The 16,103-nt window shown below is 41.7% G+C and overlaps 1 protein-coding gene across 7 annotated transcripts in view; it reads left to right on the top strand.

Annotated features, from left to right (window-relative positions):
* Nucleotides 1–16,103, top strand: part of LOC5571145 (uncharacterized protein KIAA1109) — a 113,700-nt gene that overhangs the window by 76,362 nt on the left and 21,235 nt on the right. For 3 of the 7 annotated variants that reach the window (XM_021844583.1, XM_021844582.1, XM_021844581.1), the window contains 6 exons: nt 418–2,047; nt 8,701–8,823; nt 9,709–9,871; nt 10,218–10,585; nt 10,928–11,558; nt 11,619–12,032. In XM_021844583.1, the coding sequence (XP_021700275.1) occupies nt 418–2,047; nt 8,701–8,823; nt 9,709–9,871; nt 10,218–10,585; nt 10,928–11,558; nt 11,619–12,032 (3,329 nt within the window). Of the gene's footprint in view, nt 1–417; nt 2,048–8,700; nt 8,824–8,998; nt 9,018–9,708; nt 9,872–10,217; nt 10,586–10,927; nt 11,559–11,618; nt 12,033–16,103 lie in introns of all 7 variants that reach the window. The other 4 variants (XM_021844587.1, XM_021844584.1, XM_021844588.1 and 1 more) reach the window with 3 other exon arrangements.

Genomic DNA, 16,103 nt, shown 5'->3' with positions numbered 1-16,103 from the left:
CTCAATTATTCCAGAGAGTTTCCCGAACTTTTTCCTCGCACAAACACGTCGCATCCCATGTGGAGTGTAACGGTGAAAAACTTGCGTCAATCCGTTGACCCGTTCTCAAGTCATTTCGTGACATACAAACTCCACTCCATTTTTATTTATATATAGATAGATAGATAGATAGATTCATTCTTGTACTAACCGCCAACCAATCAAGACGTTTAAAAAAACTCCAAACTCAAGAAAATTTCATAATGTTCTTAGCACTCCGGCCATTACGATCCTGAGATTAGGATAAGAGTGGCTCAATCAGCACTTCATCGGACTAAGCCTATTCTTCTATTAGATTTTTAATTCCTAATTCATTTAGCTGCGTTTTGTTTCGAACGCCTATTTAACTAGCTGTTATATTTGATTTTTCTTTCACAGAATGATCGAATCAGTGATTCCAACGTTGTCCACCCTGCATCCGCTGACGATAATAAACGATGTCCACGCTTCGTGCGTACGCAAAGTGGAAGCTGTCAATATACTGAAACGTGATCAATCCTTGAGCTACTGGTCACAGGTTCACTCGAACTCGAAACGTTCCACAGCTGAACGCAACCTCCAAGGACCGGGTGGTCCCGTTTTGACGGATGTTTACGAGGAAAGTATTTCGACTCAGCTGCAGGGTTTGGTTGTACTGCCAAAGGTCAATGTGACCCTAATTCAAAGCTCTGTGATTGAAGAGGTCATATCATTTGCTGCCTTGGATAATGTTCAAGAACTGAGCTGTGCCTCGTTACTGGCCGTCTGCTTTGAAGGGGTATCAACTAGATTTCATTTGGGGAAAACCACGAAAGCTTCAATGCATACGGTTTATACTCAACCTACCGTGCGGACAGGTGGCCTCAAAAAGAGTGGACTGATACGAGGAACCAGGGCCTTGTTGGCACATCTTTCGTCGCAATCACGACCGGATAACATTCCAGGGGAACCTGTCCTGTTGGAAACTTCAGAGAAACAATTGGAGGAGCTCATCATTACGCTTGATGTTGGCAAAGCACATGCTCAATTGAGAAGACTGAAGAATGACCCGGTGGTCATGCAAGACTCACAGATCGTTATCACAGCGATTCCTGCGCACAGAAGCCGAGCAATGTTTGATTGCACCAAAATCCCCGAGGAACCTACTATAGACGGACACTCTGGCATGGGGTACATCATGTTCGAGTGTGGACTGGAAGGTGTTAGTGTTAAGATTGTCAAACGATCACAGTTCGAAAAGTCAGAAAATGCGGAAGAAGCTCTCAAACCAACGCCGGAGCCTAATCAAGCGGAAGCTAACGAAAGTAGCATAACTGGTAACAATCCGCTTAACCTTGTAACGCTGTTGAACGAGGCAGGAGTGTCAGCCGAAGCGTTGGCCAAAATCGGCATTAAGAAACCTTCGACTCCAAAAACGGGTACTCCTAAAGACAAAAATTCGTCAATGCACGAAACCCGCTCTCAAAAGGACAAACCCAGCGAAACCAGATCGCCACGACTTGATGAAACAGACCCAGGCAAAGATCATCTGGGATCCAATAGCATGGCTGGAGAGCGAGCACTTGTCACAGCAAAGAACGACAATGGAAAGACGTCCTCGTGTGTCATAGATTTCAAAACGGTTTGGTTCAATTTTGCTGCTCCTCCCAGAACTCCGATCACCCGTAAGATTGATTATTCTCGGTTGGATTGGAATCTGCTGAGCACGGCATCGCCTGCCATTACCGCTTGGATGAATCCGAGCAACAGGTTCGCCATCAAAATCGTGGCGATGATGCGGGCAATGTACGTCCGAAGGACCGCTGTCCTAGTGGCGCTGATGGCCGACGCTTGGGAACGGCAAACCGTGCATCGTCCGCTGAAAAGTCGATACCCGGGAATGTTCACGCCTCTGGCGAAGACGCTCCAGGAGGATCCCAGCTGCCTGCTGTGCACGATGCTACAGAAGTACGTGCTGGAGGAGACGGTGGCCAAAATCGAAAACGATCTCAAGCAGCAGTACGTGCCACAGTTGGGTACCCTGAGACAGGTGAGTTCTGTATAAACTAGTACCATTCCATACAAATGTAAATGTACCTAGAAATCAAGTCTAATAACTATCTGAGATATTATCTGAGTTCAGATGGTACCGTGAACGTACCATATTTGACGCGGGTCCAAACTTGACGCATTTTCTAATTAATTTTATCATAAAAAAATCTGGTTCAAACTAGCACTCGAAAATTTATTGCCTGTTCTCCATTTACATGTTATTGAAGGATTCCAATTGAAAAAAGTTTATTTTTGATTAATAATAGGCAAAAAATAAAATTTATTTGAAAATGCATCCTACCAGTGCGTTCATTCCTTAGTGAAAATGCTATATACTGTTAATCAATTTTCGTTAAAATATTGTGGTCTTTTACATCAATATCATCAACAACAGGCAGTAATATCCTTTTATTCATGAACTGACGTTGACATTTTTCTATTTTTAAGGTTTAAGACATATTTTTGTATGAAAGTCTTGTGCGTCAAGTGTTCCTTATTATTTGATTTTTGCTCAGCATGTTTTGTTGGATCGAAAATAGGAAAAGAAATATTTATGGCGCTTGCATTCAAAACATCCGTCCACAGAACAACCCAATGCTTTATGAAATCACATGTAAAGGGTCATCCATAGATTACGTAACGTTTTTAGGGAGAGGAGGGGTTCAGGGAAACGCAAAGATTCATACAAAATATTCGCAGGGGTTGAAAATGGTAGAATTTAGCGCGGTTTATGGACGTCCCCTAATGTTTCGAGGAACTTTTTTACGAAACCTTAAAAAAATGTATGATTCGTCACATTTTGCAGAACAGCTCCTTCCTCTAATAACATGACGTAATTAATGGATGACCTCATATATGGTTCTCGAGCGATTTAGATGCCATACTGCCGTTGGTTGCACACATATTTGTCCCGCGGGCCGCGGCCCATAAAGTTTACATAGAACAAGGAACAAGTAGGCGTAGTTCACGTGCTGTAATGAAGATTCTCAACCAACCATTTTTGGAATCGGTTGTTTTCGTTCTAGTTTTCGACCAATTTTTCCTTTTTTTCAACTTTCTTCCCCGTTCTAGCTTAACGTTGTTTTCAAACCTTTGCCTTGTTTGATACTTGACGAAAATACATTAAACTAAACAGTAACGCTTGACTATGGATTGAACTCAATCGGTTTATTTTCTACACTTAAACCGATTTTATTTTCTGACTTAAACTGAATGCACAGCAAAAGTACTACCGATGACGTCATTCAAAACTTTTTTCAAAAGATCTAACTTTTATGTTCACTCTAAAGCGCTTTTTTCAATAAATTGAACTATTGAATACTGAAACTCTTGTATATTTCAAACTTGAGCAATTATTTTTTAGTGCGTCAAATAAGGAACATAGTGCGTCAAATTAGGCACATTGAAGAATTGATGCGTCAATTAAGGAACCTAATATGTTCCACAAAAAGTCATTAAAACATGATGAAGAAAACGTTTAACCCTCTAATACCCAAATTTTTATTTTCGATTTAAGTATTATTTTTCGTTATCTAAAATCGTTCTAAACACGTTTTGGGCATTTATTTATTTTTATTCGCAAATTTTGAAATTTTGGTTTTTGATTTTTATAATTTTTATTTTTGAACATCCCTAGCATTTTTAATTTTTTCTTGAAGCCTTTTCTAGTTGTTGATTTTTGGCAATAATAAAAATTTAAATTGTTACGGTATTTTTAAAAATATTAAATTTTTAATTTTTTTTCGGAGCGTATTTTATTTTCCGTGTAACTAACGGAAAAACAGGTTTGAAATGATTTTAATACCTCCAGGCTCTTCGTTTGTGATAGGTTAATCGTAGAAAAATATAAAAGGTACGATTTTTTATATTACACGTTAAATGAAGCCCAGGCATTTTTAGGTTATATAAGAATGCAATTTTTCAAACAATTTCTAAAAATACAAAAAAGTTTCAAAAGTCATAAAAAACTTTTCTTATATGCGTGTTATGAGTCAAACTATAAGCCAAAAATAAAATCATTTTGATTTGCGAGCTACGAAAAAATACACAAAATTCCAAAGTGTACCCCGTCTAAAGGCGGGGTTGGGTATTAGAGGGTTAACATATTTTTACTGATTTTTCCCTAATTCTATAATAGTTGAGCTTGCATTGCTTCAAAGTTCAACAAAATCGGACAAATTTTGACGATTTGACAAATGTTTGAATTCAGAATTTTTTTAACTGCGTCAAATATGGTACGTCCACGGTATTCTGTTTACCATGATAGTAAAAAACTTCCTGTTGCATTCGTAAAATGTTACGTTTATGGCATTCGGGTCATTCTGTAGCAGCTTAATATACATTTTTCAATTAAATTTTAATGCTTTAGTCCTCAAAGGAAACGTAGCATCACGCCATTGCCGAGCGTATTTGGTAATCCATCTTCCCAGGTATTTAAAAGACCTTGACACGTTAATGTTTCCAGTGGGCATTTATGTCCTTTGAAGGAAGCACTACACTAGACAACGGACTAGCATGCAACGCCCAGTGGCACAGTCGGAAAACATTCCTCACGAAAAGTTTACACCGGCATGAGGTGGGAATCGAACCCATACTCCCTAGCATATGGTGATACTTACCGCACAGCTACGAAGCCTGCAACCATGTACTTCCTTTTGATGCTTTGGACTCCTCGTCAAGAGATAAGCCGATGACATAGTAACGCGTGTGCGGGCGCGAACGGCATAATACCGGGCAAACGCTTGCAAATGGAAAAACATCCTCTGTTTGCATTATACCGGGCCAACGCCTGGATTTGCTATTTTTGCATGACACCGAATAGATGCTATACACAACCTTCGGATTTCGGAGACTTCGGCGGCCTTCTGCCGCCTCAGTTCCTCAATGCGGCTTCACCACATGTAAATTTTGCACTGTTTACTAACATGACTGCATTTAACAAAGCATGGCCTTGTTTTTTCATATCCAAGCATTATTCTTTAGGTTTGTAACTTTAATTCGGCCTTTTGTGATTCGGCCTTTTGTGATTCGGCCTTTTGTTATTCGGCCTTTTGTGATTCGGCCTTTTGTGATTCGGCCTTCTGTGATTCGGCCTTTTGTATGTTTCGGCTTTTTGTGCTTTCGGCATTTTGTGATTCGGCCTTATGTGATTCGGCCTTTTGTGGTAGACCCGTTCCGACCAATCACGGAGTAGCAACTATTGGACATGTAGGGAGTCGATGCCGGTTATGGACCTTATTCCTATGAAAATCCACCGACGAAACTTCGCTTGCATTGTTAGTCAGCAGTTTCAGGCATATTTGAGACGCATAAATACAGATATTGGAACAGTTTTGTAAATGAAACCACACAAGATGGTCCATAATACGCATTTCCAAGTGGGTCCATAATAGGCTCGTCGGCAGCCGAATTACATGCGGATCAAATGGAGGGTCCATAATAGGAATCGTCAAATTTGTAAACAATTTGTAAACCTATCATGGACCCCGGGAGGATAAGGACAACAGTTTTTCAAATGAGTATTTCACTGGCTGAATTGAATGTTTTTGTGTGTTTTAAAAACGCACTATGAAGTAAAGACATGGAACTTGTTCAAAGCCTGCACAAAACGTATATCCGTCTGAGATATTATTGCGGAAAAGCATCGAGAATGAATTTCAGCTACTAAGGGCTCCATTACTAGCATTGAAACCCTACATGGGTCACAGTTCCTAAAATTTTGAGAACCACAATGTCTGCATTAGACAAATTACTTTTCAGAAACAGATTCATCGATGATTGCGATGTTGACTGGCATGAATTTAAAACTGCAATTGGATACTGTTGGGGTCAATTGTACACCCTAACGGGAACACCACTGGGCTCTCCGCTGGCAGCACTGACTGTCATCGGTTAACGTCTGTCGTTCTAGTTTGTCAATAGTCGATTGTCATGTAGAAGATTTTTTATTATGTGTGATGTAGACAATTTGTAATGTCACGTTTTTATCACTAGAATACAAATTAGTTATTAGATACTATTTTCTTGCCCCAAATGGGCCACCTTGCGTAAATCACAACAGAAACCTCTAAAGTACAGCAGCAGATGTTAAAAGAATCAGAATTTAATTGAAGTTACTCATATATTTTTAAATATCGGGTATCGATAAATATTGCATTTAAATGATATCGCCGATACTAATATGTTCTCATTGCTCACTACCACTGAGAAGCTCGACCGGGTTCTCGTCATTCCCAGCAGGCTTACAGTTTTTCAGCTTGCTAATAGCCTTTCGACATAACCATTTTCATGGTTGAACATCTGGTAAAAATATTTCATTTATCTAACAACACGCGATCTGCAAAATCTTCTTTCAGTCAACGGCGCGCGATACGGTACCCTCGCCTTTGTATGAAATCTCCGCATATCTTTCCGATTCATGCTATCTTGTGCTTAAGCCATCATAATTTCTGGACAAACATTTGAAAAGGGCCCAAGAGGTCTTGAGCCTTTTTCAGAAACGTTGCTGTTGAGCCCTTTTTAGCCCGCCCACGCAAACTACACTCAAAATAATCCAAACGTCATTGTTGCGTGGAAACATACGTGGTTTTTTTTTCATCGCACTTTCCACGTAGCTTTTATGGGGATCGTAGGTGATGATGAATGAATGAACCAAAGAACTTGTTTCACTTCATCGGAGAACCGCGTAATAGCTACGTGTTTTTTTTTTTGTATATTTCACCAAATAGCTTGATGGAACTCAAGGTGTATTTCCAGTGAATTTTACTAGGATTCGGTATAGCTGCGAATAGTTTTGCTTATTACTTTTGGTATTCCTAAACTTCAATTAAATAAAAAATGACTTTTGTTCAACCGTAGTCATTGCATTTATTCAACATTAAACGCCGACACAATTTAAGTTGTTAACGAAATCGCCTGGTTCTAATATTATTTCGGGCTCGAATCCTCCGCCAAGTGGTCGCAGACGATGTTCCTGTGCCAGAGGGAGAATGACACAAATACGTTTAACCCTGGTTTTCGTATAATTTTGAGCAGAAAAACCGACTGTGTTATCCTAGGGTGTTTAGTTCGAACGCGCTTCCTTTCGTTTTTCGATTATCTAAAAATACAGTACCACCCAGTACAGTTTTTCAATGGGCACAGTACAGTTTTACAAAAGGCGTGATTTTTTTTTTATATACAATCCGATGACCCTGGAGGGATCGGTTTTGCTTTTTACTGGTTATTGAGCAAAAATTCGGGTGGGTTCGAATCCCACCGGTCGAGAATTTTTTCGGGTTGGAAACTTTCTCGACTTCCCAGGGCATAGAGTATCTTCGTACCTGCCACACGATATACGCATGCAAAAATGGTCATTGGCACAGTAAGCTCTCAGTTAATAACTGTGGAAGTGCTCCTAAGAACACTAAGCTGAGAAGCAGGCTCTGTCCCAGTGGGGACGTAATGCCAGAAAGAAGAAGAAGAAGAGAAAAAAAATCTAAGCTGAGAAAAGCAGACTCTGTCTCAGTAAGGTCTTAATCGATCGAGAAAGTTTAGAATATCACGATATAAAACTTCAAAATATGAAAGGTCGTTTTTCGTTAGAGGCGACTAAAATGACTAAAATTTACTACCCAATAATTTGACCCTAGAAAAATCTTATATGTATAACATTTAGGAGGAAATGTATTGAATACTTTAATTAGTTTGAAAATAAGTCAATTAGTTTATTAAATATTGAATTGGTTGACGTGACGCCCATTTTACATGAATATCATTTGTAACAATTACAAAAAGACGTTTGTCTTATGTTACTGATTAAATGAAATAAATAAAGTAAATAAATAACGTCGGGAATCGAATAACTCGCTTCATCTACTTCCTAATCTCTATAACATAAAGTCTACCCCACGTTCTACTCTGTCACCGTCGCTGTTTTTAGAAGTGGTGTATGAATGAAGTATCGGCGGTGGAATTTACCGCTTGGAATTCACGTTCTTCGAATTTGGGCAAGTGTATTTCCTGGATAGTTGCCATACTTATAACGACATTCCACAGTAAACTTATCAAATTCCGACATCACGATCGTTGTCCTCCATTCGTTGCTAGGTCTGTTCCTTTCTTGGTTGGTCGTTAATTCACGGACTCAATTCAGACTTTTTCAAGTAAAGCGAACAAGCCAAATTTGTAGTTTGATAAAACAAAAGATCTGAGATCATCTTAGCTGTTCTACAACATGTTGGCCACCCGGTAACTAAGAAATAATTTCTAGAGATCCCGGCAATGCGATCAATTTTAAAGCCTGTAAACTGAAAAAATCCGTTAAGAATCCTAATGAGGCAAAATAAGCTGCCTTGTCTCATATTAGCCATACGGTGGCTTCGGAATAATTTGCATTTCTCGAAGACTGTGTCATGTAGAATCCTAGACTAATAAAATATGCAAACACCCGTTCCGCGACCACTGCACTGGTTGGCCGAAACATGGCTCAGGATTATCTCAGTACCGAAATTGCCTGTGGTTCAATGTGACCCTTAACCCTAAACATAACTTTTTGTGTCGTCTTTTAGAAAACTCAAACCGTAAGGTGATTTTGAGACAAATTGTTTGAAAAGCCTGTTTAAGGTCATACTACAACAGGAAGGTTAATCGACGATAATTTTCTCGTTTCAGGCCGTAATTGTTCTAAGCCGTCAATGGAAGAACGTCCTCTACAACCCGATGCTCTTTGAGCATCAATACAAAGGCAAACTGAACAATCCCATCAGTGTTACTTTTGCGTTACCACAAGACGAGGTGAGTACCCAAGCGACAAGCTAATCATTACTAATTCGCACACAATCATTCCCTCCTCATCGTAGAGCCGAAAGCATTCCATATCCTTTATCTCCAGTACATAGACATAACTCAATCTCGTACCCTTTTTAATGAAACCCTCCATTCAATACCACTAAAAGCTCTCCTCTTTCAGAGATACAAACCGATTTGGGGTAAGTTCAGACACATGCAAGTTTAGTAGAAACGAAAGTTCGCAGTGTCTAGTGCCACTTGGTGTGTCCGCGCGCTATTTGTTTGTACTTGGATCGGAGAGGCTTCATTGTGATTAACCCAAATTGAACCAAAAAATAACGAAACGGAAGTAGTTGGAATAGTTCAAATGCACATTAACCTTTTTCGTAATCACGCCAAAATTAACCAAACATTTAAATCATTCATTAGTTATCTATGTGTGACTCTGCCGACGCATAGTTGAATTTGGTTTGGACCAAGGTATCATGTTTTACCAAATACCGACTCAGGGCAAAATTACTTTTTCGATGAAATTTTTGGATTCAAAAAAAAAAAACTCTTTGAAATCGACGATCCTCAACATGTTTGACATTCATACAATCGATTGAATTGTCTAATGCTCCTCTTCAACAGTAGTTTCATATGATTAAATTTCTACAATGTGACAGGGACTTGTTTGAACAAAATAGTGATTACATAAGCATACCTCCCAGAGCTGTTCAAATTAACTTCATCATTCAACCATTCGATCCTAACCCTCATCGGCCAACCTGTTTCTAACCCTACTTACTAGTACCCAACCTGCCCCTTCGAAATTCCACCTGTACCTTATCATTCGCAATCACTCATTTGCGCCAAATACCACTTTGCTTTTCTTATTCCTCGCCCTAGGATGCGGAAGATACGGATGACATCGACGCCGAAAACTATCCGGTGGGTATCATTGAAAGTCATCCATTGATGGATGAAGAGAACGAGCGCACAATGCTGCTGGGTCAGAGTGCCCAAACACATCCCAATTCGATGGCAGCAGGAGGTTCCCAGCTGCATCATGGTAACGAATTTTACCTTGTACTTCTTCTATGCAATCTCAACAACACTTGAACAATTCGCACATTCCCGTTTATCTGTCCCTTTATATCTCTCTGATCTGTGTCCGGCAACTTCACTTTCTTTGTGTCAATGTTTTCGTTTTATGTTTTACATATTTTTGTGGTTTTCGAATACGTGTTGGTTTTCTGTTGGTTTTGGTTTGAGTAACATAAATCTGCCTTAGAAAATTGGCTACGCCACAGAGAAACGGACACGCAATGCAAGTTTCATTTCTGTTTGTCTGTGGCTAGACCCCGACGTTCAACGACACATATCGAATTGCGTTTCCTGTTCCGTGTACTTAACAGTTATCAAAATACCAGAGGAACCGGTACAGATCCACGTAACTAAGCTAGGAGATTCCCTTAACACCTCTCCCAGTACTAACAACTCGAACAAACAGCGGAAAAAGTCATCGGTAAAGAGTTTTATCCCTCCGGCAGCACCGTCGTCGCGCTCTAGCATGCAAATGTTTCCGATCATTTTCGATAAGCATGATCCCCAGATTGAGTATGGTGCCCTGAAGGAGGGCTCGCTGCCCTCGGTGTGTAGCTCGTCAGATTCGATGGACAAACCGTGGACTCCGCCGCCCAACCAGAAGGAAGATCTGTACTCCTGGATGGCCAAGCAGCAGAATGGAAACTCGAAGAACAACCACGATAAAGCGAAACAGGAGGTATGTATGATCACTTGGGATTTTTTACTCTTATTAGCAGCAACGATATTTGGGTTGATATTAGCGGATTAGCAGATTAGATTATTAGCAGCAACGATATTCTAATTGTTAATTCACTTTACGATTCGAGTCAACACAATTTAGCAATACCTTTGAATGTATTGTATTATGACGCCTCAAAATTATACAACAATGGTTTACTAAAAGCCATAAGCTCCATATTTGTCGAAAAGTTCTTCACCTTATGGCATACTTTTAAATAATATGATTAGGAAAATCCCTTCATGACATAGTTTTGTTTTCTAGAAAAAACACTGATATTTCATCTCTTCCGCTTTTTAGACTGCACATCGACCGTCCAAGAGCCGGCCGGAGGTTCACTCCATTAAGTTCATGAACGAAAACAACCGCATCCTTGACGCGCATCTCATTTTCGAACCCATGCTCACCTGCCTGGGAGTGATGCCGCAGCAAATGATTAACAACGTGTCCAATACGGATGTGTCGTCGTTGGACAGCCTGGGGACGAATTTGTCGTTGGTTTGCTCCTTCGACACAATGCGTATTGATATCGTAGTTAGCGAAGCAGGTGACTCAAAGAAACCAAAACCGAAAGTGACGAAGAAAGGAAACGGCAAATTCACACTGATAATGCCGGCCGAACAACCGGCTTTCTTATGTGAACACGTCGGCGTGGAGCTAGAGCTATTGAAAATGACCGACGGGTTTTCCGATGATGCTAAACAGCACATGCTGTACGTATCGAGAGGTCAACTGAAGAAGCACACAAGCACGGTGATCAATTTCAGCTTGAATGTACGCTATCTATCGCAGCAAGTGAACATGCCGCTGCTACGACTGCTGCATCAAATCACCAACATGTACCAGAATGTGAAGGATGCCCAGAACGAGATGCGCGATCACCCGGAGCACGGAAAGAGAAGTGCACCACTGAAGGACGAATCCAGTTTGGGTATGCACAGACTATTTGAAAGAGTTTGCTGAGTGTTAGTTTCATATTTCTATTTCACAGCATCGGAAATGAACGATCCTACGTTGATGGGCTCCCTGAACGAACCGTTGATGTCACACATCGATAATAGCATTTTCGATTGCGCAGATGAACGCTACGACAAGTTCAACGAAGACATTCCGTTCCGGCACGAGTTGCGTCATTCAGTGAGTCGTTCGAAAATGCCAAGCCTCGGTCCGCTGATTCCGTTGACTCCGTCGCCCAGCTCTCGCAATCGTCCGCATAGCTTCGCCCAGAAACTCCGTAGCACCGGTAAATCCGTCAAGGGCAAGTTGGGCTACACGAATCTGAACGAAACCATACAGACGCCGATCAAAGCTAGCCCAACGGCGCTGACGTTTGCCGATGCTCTATCGCGGAACTCGTTGGAGGCGAAAAATTCACTGACCGGCGGCTTGTCCAGCACTTATGGGGGTGAGTAGAATTTCATTCAGTTTCCCATTGTTGTTTCCGTCCATCTTTTGTGTTGTGTTGAATTAAAATGTTGTTTTTCTACCATGCTGTCCATAAATTTGCTTTAGCTCTTACTAACATGAAATTACGTCCATGAAGTTTTGCGACACATAAATCGGTCGCTATTGGCTGCATTTTTACTGTTTGTAATCACTCAGTTACTCTGGTTTTAACTAAATTCCTATTGTAGATGGGACTGCTAAACAATTACAGGCATGTATGTAGCTTTTATTATAAAGACAGAAATTTAAGATGAACTGAGGGAGTGTAGAGTTGACGCACCTCACCAGCTTAAGGTGAAACAGTTTGGAATCTAACTTCAAATATTGCACTAAATCTTCGCGAAGGAAGCATCCAACAAGAATTATCTTTTTATTTTGGCTTTGTGCACTAGCAGCTTAAAATAAGAAGATCAGGAACGTTTGCCTACTATTTCTCCAGTTTAGTGCCTTTGAAAACGCGAGTAAGGTCACAAATCGGCCATTGTGACGGCCATCTTTGGAATCCGAAATGTTTCACCTTAAGGTGTACAGAGATATCCGTTGATTTGATTCGACCGTTAGGAGCAACGATGAAAATTTGCAACAGCTGTGATGTAATGATGGCCGCTCCGGAGGTTGTGTGTGATGGTTTTTGCAAAACAACGTTCCATTATAAGTGTGCCAAAGTGTCGGAGTCTTTGTACAAATATATTTACGAAAACTCCGATGCCTTTTAGAAGTAGAGCGCCCGGTTTAAAAACGCAATGACGTCAACAAATGCTGAAGTTTGAAATCCAAGGTGGTTTCAACAAACTGTCTCCAGCGCTGATTTCTCCAGCTCCACGCCGTTTCCAGTTCAGTACTTGCCCTACACCTAACACCAAACGTATGCACGATGAATATGCAACTGTGTCGACAGAACATCCACTGAAAGCGGTACTGTACAATCCGTTAGCAATGTATCCAGCGAACTAGCAACAAGATCTGACAACTTATGAGTGTATTTGACCAAGATATCATCGGATGTCTCAGAAAACGATGTGCTCGACTTGGCCAAGGAATGTCTGAAAACAAACGACGTCGTGGTCAAATCACTATATCCTAGAGGCAAACCTGTATCGATGCTTTCATTTGTGTCCTTCAAGATTGGAGTTCCTCATGATCACAAAGCAAAAGCGATGGATCCCGCTACCTGGCCCAGAGGGGTACAGTTCCGCGAATTTGTTGATCACGACCAGGCATTGCAGAATTCGCTCTCATTTGAGTATGAAGCACGATCAAAAAAAGCAATGAAAAACATCCAATATGTTGCGGTCCACGATCGTCATTGTATCGCAAGGTGTACTACTTACTTACTTATTTGGCTTTACATCAATTATCTTGATAAAGCCTCGCCAACAATAATTCGCCAATTCACTCAGTTCATGGCCGCTTCTCTCCATCCTCGACTGTGACCCACTCTCTCCAGGTCCTGGTGCACCTGGTCAATCCACCTAGCTCGCTGCGCCCCACGCCTTCTTGTTCCGACCGGATTCGTAGCGAACACCATCTTTACAGGGTTGTTGTCCGGCATTCTTGCAACATGCCCTGCCCAGCGTATCTTTCCAGCTTTAGCCACCTTCACAATACTGGGTTCGCCGTAGAGTTGAGCGAGCTCGTGGTTCATCCTGCGCCGCCACACCCCATTCTCCTGTACGCCGCCGAAGATCGTCCTTAGCACTCGGCGTTCGAAAACCCCAAGAGCTTGCAAGTCCTCCTCGAGCATGGTCCACGCCTCATGCCCGTAGAGGACTACCGGTCTTATGAGCGTTTTGTACATCGTACATTTGGTGCGGGGGTGAATCTTTCTTGACCGCAGTTTCTTCTGGAGCCCATAGTAGGCACGACTTCCGCTAATGATGCGCTTTCGTATTTCCCGACTAACATTGTTGTCAGCCGTCAACAAGGATCCGAGGTAGACGGACTCGTTCACCACCTCGAAGGTATCTCCGTCTAAATTTTTTCAAATTTTCTCCCAATATTATCCATGTCGTCCGCGAAGCAAACAAATTGTCCCGATCTCGTGAAAATCGTGCCTCGACTGTTAAGTCCGGCTCTCCGCATTACACCTTCAAGCGCAATATTGAACAACAGGCACGAAAGTCCATCGCCCTGTCGTAGTCCCCGCCGAGACTCGAATGAACTGGAGTGTTCGCCCGAGATCTTCACGCAGTTTTGCACACCGTCCATCGTTGCTCTGATCAATCTTGTGAGCTTCCCGGGAAAGCTGTTCTCGTCCATGATTTTCCATAGCTCTACGCGGTCGATACTATCGTATGCCGCCTTGAAATCGATGAACAAATGGTGCGTAGGGACTTGGTACTCACGGCATTTCTGGAGGATTTGCCGCACAGAAAAGATCTGGTCCGTTGTCGAGCGGCCGTCGATGAAACCTGCTTGATAACTTCCCACGAACTCGTTTGCTATAGGTGGTAGACGACGGAAGAGAATCTGGGATAGCACTTTGTAGGCGGCGTTTAGGATGGTGATTGCACGATAATTTTCACACTCCAGTTTGTCGCCCTTTTTGTAGATAGGGCATATAACGCCTTGCTTCCACTCCTCCGGTAGTTGTTCCGTTTCCCATATTCTGACTTTCAGCCGATGCAGACAAGTGGCCAACCTGTCCGGGCCCATCTTGATGAGTTCGGCTCCGATACCATCCTTGCCAGCGGCCTTGTTGTTCTTGAGCTGTTGAATGGCATCCTTAACTTCCCCCATCGTGGGAGCTGGTTGGTTTCCGCTGTCCGCTGTGCTGACGTAGCCATCGCCTTCGTTATCCTGACCTTCTGTGCCTGTGTTCTCTGCGCCATTCAGGTGTTCATCGTAGTGCTGCTTCCACCTTTCGATCACCTCGCGTCCGTCCGTCAAGATGCTCCCATCCTTATCCCGGTAACATCGCAAGGTGTAACAAGTCTTATAAATGGAAGCAGCGAGCGAGAGCCCCAAAGAGAGAGCGATGATTTTTTTACTGGCACGATAAACAATCCACAAACTTCCAATAGCAATTTTTTTTTATAAAAGTTTTTATTCTGTCATTGAAGTTTACTTAACTTATTGCTATTTACATATTTCTTCAGATTTCAGAGTCAAGGTGGAAACTTAAAGCATCAGTGTCTATTTGATTATTGTTATTGATTATAAAGGCTACGTATTGAATGAATATTTTTAGGATTAACAATCTGTCAGCTCGATTGACTCTTTTGAGTATAGGGTTTTTCAAATCTTCAAATGTGAAACCTCTATTAGCAACTATGTTACGTAATCTGTCCATGCTCTCGATACTCGTCGGCAAGTTGAAAGTTTGTGCTTGAGGTCTTCCGGTACGTTACAAATCTCACACGTAGGCGAATCAGCGCGATGCATTCTGTGCAGCAAATCTTGATGAGGAATTTTGTTGTTGACCAGCATGTAGTAGAGACCACGCTCTGTACCGTTGAGTCGGCGATCAGCGATGTTTCGCCAAATACGTTTCCAATCCCGGTTAGGATTTTCCCTCACGACTTTTGCTTGTTCTACTGCTAGTACAAATTCTCTAAGTATCCCACTGGATTAAGGATTCGTTTTTGTTGCATTAGAAAGATACGAAAATTCCAAAGCAACCAATTTAAGGCACGGGCAGTTACTTGGAATCGCTTGCAGATCTGGAGGGTTTTGCACTTGGTTCAAAAATCGGCTGTAGAATGGCATGCATTGCAACTCGATAAGATGCCGATTTATGAGCAGAGCTTTGCATTTTTGTCCTGGTAGCTGCAGTTTAACCAGGTCCGTCGCACTCGGGCTCAGATTGGGTACCACTTCTAGTACTGCATTTAGTCCCTCGGTAGTGCAAACGGTACCCAAGTTTGACACATCGCAGTATACTTTTCACGGCATTCTAGATTACCTTATGAGCCATAAAATGTTGGGCATTTGCAAGGGACATGAAGGTCTTTAATTTGTCTTTGGTTTAACCCTTTCTTTCCCACGAGGTTTTTCGTAGTTTAAAAATAGATAATGTGATATCTAGATA

This window comes from Aedes aegypti, chromosome 2 (assembly GCF_002204515.2).
Source record: "Aedes aegypti strain LVP_AGWG chromosome 2, AaegL5.0 Primary Assembly, whole genome shotgun sequence".
In the NCBI taxonomy this organism is placed as follows: Eukaryota; Metazoa; Arthropoda; class Insecta; order Diptera; family Culicidae; genus Aedes; species Aedes aegypti.
Note: the sequence above shows the minus strand (reverse complement) of the source record. Positions and strands in the feature narration are given on the sequence as shown.